The 5070-nt window shown below is 36.8% G+C and overlaps 1 protein-coding gene across 1 annotated transcript; it reads left to right on the top strand.

Annotated features, from left to right (window-relative positions):
- The first annotated feature begins 377 nt into the window (after positions 1-377).
- On the top strand, positions 378-3956 carry LOC107017635 (glutamyl-tRNA reductase 1, chloroplastic). Its single transcript, XM_015217827.2, has 3 exons — positions 378-869; positions 1874-2115; positions 2447-3956. Exons 1-3 carry the CDS (start codon positions 608-610, stop codon positions 3575-3577), a joined length of 1635 nt encoding a protein of 544 aa, XP_015073313.1. The 5' UTR covers positions 378-607; the 3' UTR covers positions 3578-3956.
- The last annotated feature ends 1114 nt before the right edge of the window (positions 3957-5070 follow it).

The raw sequence follows: 5070 nt of genomic DNA, 5'->3' as shown, positions 1-5070 counted from the left end.
AACAAACTAACAAGATTAATCAAATGTTTGGAAGTTCATTCCACCTTTTCCTTTCTCACCACACATAAAATAAAAAACACAATTAAAAAAAATAAAATAAATCATAAACCCCCAACAAAGTTCCTAATGTAGTCTAAATTTCGACAATTAATAAAGTGAGTTGAAAATTATGATATATTTAGATTAATAAACACCAATTTCTTATTCATTCAAATTAAAATATTATATATCTCATAAAATTAAGTGAGATACTCAGATACAATACGATTATTATTATAGAAAAAAAGCACATAAATTTAATGGTGGATAGGAGTTAAGTGAGTGTGGATAAAACGTGGAATGCACAGCCAATCAGAAATTAGAGAAATCCTCAAAAAGCTTTATTGTCAATACTTGCCCTACCAAACACAAAAATTACAAATTATTTTCAAGAAAATAATACAAACTGAAGAAAAAACTCAAAGGCACAAAATTTTCCCCCTTTGAACGCCACACGCCTTCCACCATTGTTGACCACAGAGCTCCTAAAACCCCCAATTCACATCTCCTTCCAACATTACAAAGTTAGGGTTAGGGTTTTTGGGAGCTCGAATTTGTTGTGAACAAAATGGCTATTCCAACCGCATTTTCTGGGCCCAAGCTTGAGTCTTTATCATCATCGGCTGCGGCGGCTTCTCCGGCGTCAATTGGGCTGTTTTGCAATCCGGGTCGGGTTAGAAGGTTGTCAATTCAAAAGGGTTTGTTCAATTCAGGGATCAGGTGTGAAGTTGCAGCATCTGATGTTGTGGATCAGAGTCAGAGTTCTGGAAATGTGACTTCGTCTTCTAGCCTTTCTGCTCTTGAGCAACTTAAGAGCTCAGCTGCTGATAGTATGTGTTTCATTTGTGTAAAGTTTTTTTTGTTCACTTTGATATATGATTATTTTGAGAATTTGGATTACATTTTGCAGTTAATTGTGTTTTCGTTTTTACTATGTAATTGTTGGTTGATTGATTTTTATTTTTCATATTAACTCTGGTGATATGATTCTTTAGCAGCTCAGTGATTCTGTTTTTTTTTAATGAGCTGAAGATGTTCTAGCTGCTGCATCCTTCATTAGCTCCATATTAATTTATCTTATTTTCTGTTCTTTTGTTCTTGGAGTAGTTTCTCCTAATTGATCAAGGCTTCTTCTTAACTTTGTCTTATATTTGAAGATCATGTGGTGGAATTGTGGTGTTTAGTCAATTCCTTGTTTAGTGAGGATATTGTTATCTTACTAGTTTTTTCACATAGGTTAAGGCCGGAAGTCATTTGTGCTTATGCTGCTTACCTGTTGCATGATAGATTGGAACATTATCATCAACTAGATACTGTAACTATATAATGGTTATCGGGCAACTTTGCCTACCAAGGCTTAGGAAAATAGAAGAAATCACTTGGCTTTTTTTTACTCTTGCATTGGCTGATACGGTGCGGAGTTGGACCTCATGTTTCTGTTATATAATGGTTATCAGGTAACTCTGCCTACCAAGGCTAGACAAATGGAAGAAATTACCTAGTTCTTTTTTCCATTGGCGGCTAGTGTGCGAGAAGTTGGAATCATATTCTTGCGTCCTGACCAAATATTTGATAGTTGCCCTATCCTGGTTGCAGAATTTGCATGTGGTGCAGTAGTATCAGTCCTTACAGTTCTTGATGATTTGACAATATAGACAATGTGATATCTTCTTGAATTAATGTATAACATCGTTGTGCTGGTCAAAGTTGTAAATATAAGTAAAGAGTACTAACTATTGCAAATGTCAAATATAATGAGTTTCTGCCCTTGTTTAATATAAATCAGTGTACGCTCAGTAAGAAGCATTTTTTTTAAAATTTTAATATGCTTCAGGATATACCAAGGAGAGGAGCAGTATCGTTGTCATTGGGCTCAGTATCCACACTACGCCTGTTGAAGTACGTGAAAAACTGGCTATTCCTGAAGCAGAGTGGCCGAGAGCCATTGGGGAGCTCTGCAATTTGAATCATATTGAAGAAGCTGCAGTTCTTAGTACCTGTAACAGGATGGAGATCTATGTTGTGGCTCTTTCCCAACATCGTGGCGTAAAAGAAGTTACCGAATGGATGTCAAAGGTATTCTTTTCCCTTGAACTGTGTAGGTGATGGTGTAGCTTTATCATCTGCTATCTTTTACTTTGGATTGTGATTAGAAAAAGAAACGTTTAATTATACATTCTTATTTTCTTGGTGAGAAGGGGATATCATTATGAGCCGCATATCCTACTCATTGTTCTAATAAAACCTAAAACAGAACTTGCTGACTGTCTCTTTTGAAAAGATCGTAGCTTCTGTATTTACATCATATTTGCAACATTGTGGTTCTTTGCTCACAATCATGAAATTTTCATTCATTGCAACAGATATAACCATCAAACTGATTAACAGTTGTCCTTTTCTTTTGCAGACAAGTGGAGTCCCTGTTACAGAAATTTGTAAGCACCGTTTTTTACTGTATAATAATGATGCGACACAGCACATCTTTGAAGTATCAGCTGGGCTAGACTCGTTGGTCTTAGGGGAAGGTCAAATCCTTGCTCAAGTCAAGCAAGTAGTCAAGGTTGGTCAAGGAGTTACAGGCTTTGGAAGAAACATTAGTGGACTATTCAAGCATGCAATCACAGTCGGAAAGAGGGTTAGAACTGAAACAAACATTGCAGCAGGCGCAGTTTCTGTAAGTTCAGCTGCTGTGGAGTTGGCTCTGATGAAGCTTCCTGAATCCTGCCACACTACTGCTAGGATGCTAGTTATTGGAGCAGGCAAGATGGGGAAACTTGTGATTAAGCACTTGGTAGCCAAGGGATGCACAACGATGGTTGTTGTAAACAGAAGTGAGGATAGAGTTTCTGCCATTCGTGAAGAAATGAAAGATGTCGAGATAATCTACAAGCCCCTCAATGAAATGCTTAAATGTGCTGCTGAAGCTGATGTTATTTTCACGAGCACTGCATCAGAAACGCCACTGTTTATGAAAGAACATGTCGTGGATCTTCCACCTGTTAGTGCAAGTGTTGGAAGTTTAAGGCTTTTCATTGACATCTCAGTTCCTAGGAATGTTGGTGCTTGTGTGAATGAGCTAGAGGACGCACGGGTGTACAATGTAGATGATCTAAAAGAGGTTGTGGCAGCTAATAAGGAGGACCGTCTTCGTAAAGCTATGGAAGCTCAAGCAATCATTTCTGAAGAATCCAAACAATTTGAAGCTTGGAGGGATTCACTGGAGACTGTTCCCACCATTAAGAAACTGAGGGCTTATGCAGAAAGAATAAGGGTTGCTGAACTGGACAAGTGCATGTCAAAAATGGGTGATGATATCTCAAAGAAGACAAAGAAGGCTGTTGATGATCTTAGTCGTGGAATAGTTAACAAGCTCCTTCATGGTCCCATGCAACACCTAAGATGTGATGGGAGTGACAGCCGCACATTGAGTGAGACCCTTGAGAATATGCATGCTCTAAATAGGATGTTCAGCCTTGAGACAGATATATCTGTATTGGAACAGAAAATCCGAGCTAAAGTGGAGCAAACTCAAAAATAAGGTGAATCTCTCAAGCTTTTTTCATTGAAAATTCTCTCAGAGCCTCAACTGAATAAGAGGAAGAATTCCTCAATTGTACTTTCTGTTGGTGGTACTGTAAATTCTCATTGAAATGCATAGACAGGATATGATCCCTTACCGAGATCTTTCCTGTTGATTTAATTTTGTCAAAGATATATGCAAACCTCTGATTGTCTATTCCTCTCGTGTCTTAAGAGTACATTTTGTATGTAGCTGTTCTATCGATGTTATTAGTTGAAGTTATATCCTTGTAATGAGTGAGATCCATGTACTCCTCCCACAAACAGTTCTAGCCTTGTAACATATTCACTGATTCATTTACTTTATGATTATTATTTGATGTATTAATTTCATTCGACTTGTTCTCCCTTCACTTTGTAACCCTGCAACGTAATTGTTAAATGCAACAATATTGATTACTGTAATGCTGCTCTGTTCTCTTTCACATATCAGAATTCATGATAACAAAGATAGTGTTCTGTAAGACAGCTTGGTCTTAGATTATTGTTTCTCTACTTTATTTGCCTCAGTTATTAAAGTAGTTGGTATAACTGTTGATACCCTAATGATTTTGCATAGCAGGTAGAACATAAAAGGGTCAAGTAGGTTTTGGTGTACCAAAACTAGGGAAGAATATTGAAAAGTTGAACTAGAACTTGTCAAATTTGTTAGCCAAGATGACCTTCTGTTCTTTGCATATCAAAACCTACACAACTAAACTTTCTAGAGAAAACTTTGAATGGTGGTCCTGTTGAGTCCCCATGTCAGTACTTTAAGAATGGGATGCTCTCTTTTTATGATCTGGGGCAACCCTAATATCACGAGTTAGCTTTTGAGCTTAAGTTAAACCCATTAATTTGTTTTTAATCGATCCTCCCTAAGGTCGGTCTAATATCTGAAAATGCAGAGCTCCATTTACTCAGTACTGTTATTATAGACTTTCTTGAAAACTTCCTTCAAAAAGTAATGAAGCAAGACTGGGTTTATTAGAGTTAGGAGCTTACTATATAACATGAATCTTACTCTTCTGGCTATGACTAAATGGTCAGATTATACACGAAAATGAGCTCTTATAAATCTTTTGCTTCACTTGCTTAGAAAACTCTAATATAGGCATCTGGGCAATATGCCAATATTTGGTTGAAGTTGAAAGAAAGAATACTTAAGTTGAAGTTTTAAAGAGTATTTTTGAAGTTGAGTTGTATATATACATGTATTTCACGTGAAGAAAAGAAAATCGGAGATATATTAGTAAAAACCATCAATTCACTCGAGATAGTGTAGTTCCACGAGTGGGGTACGGAGATACTCTTCAAACAAGTTCTCAATATATAATAGAAACTAAAGTTCAGCATTTACAAATACTCATGAGTCATGTCTAAAACAGTTGCAACAGGGTGGAGCTAGCTCGTAACTTCGGTTCTAACTTTGAGTTACTCAAAAAAGACAAAAACTGAACTCATTAGCTTCAA

The sequence above is a fragment of the Solanum pennellii genome, chromosome 4, assembly GCF_001406875.1.
Source record: "Solanum pennellii chromosome 4, SPENNV200".
Taxonomy (NCBI): Eukaryota; Viridiplantae; Streptophyta; class Magnoliopsida; order Solanales; family Solanaceae; genus Solanum; species Solanum pennellii.
The sequence above is the reverse complement of the archived record's forward strand: the minus strand, read 5'-3'. Positions and strand labels throughout refer to the sequence as shown.

Coding starts and splice junctions, on each gene's coding strand:
- LOC107017635 (XM_015217827.2), top strand. CDS start 608: ATGGCTATTCCAACCGCATTTTCTGGGCCCAAGCTTGAGTCTTTATCA. Junction 870..1,873: donor TAAGAGCTCAGCTGCTGATA/GTATGTGTTTCA, acceptor AATATGCTTCAG/GATATACCAAGGAGAGGAGC. Junction 2,116..2,446: donor TTACCGAATGGATGTCAAAG/GTATTCTTTTCC, acceptor TTTCTTTTGCAG/ACAAGTGGAGTCCCTGTTAC.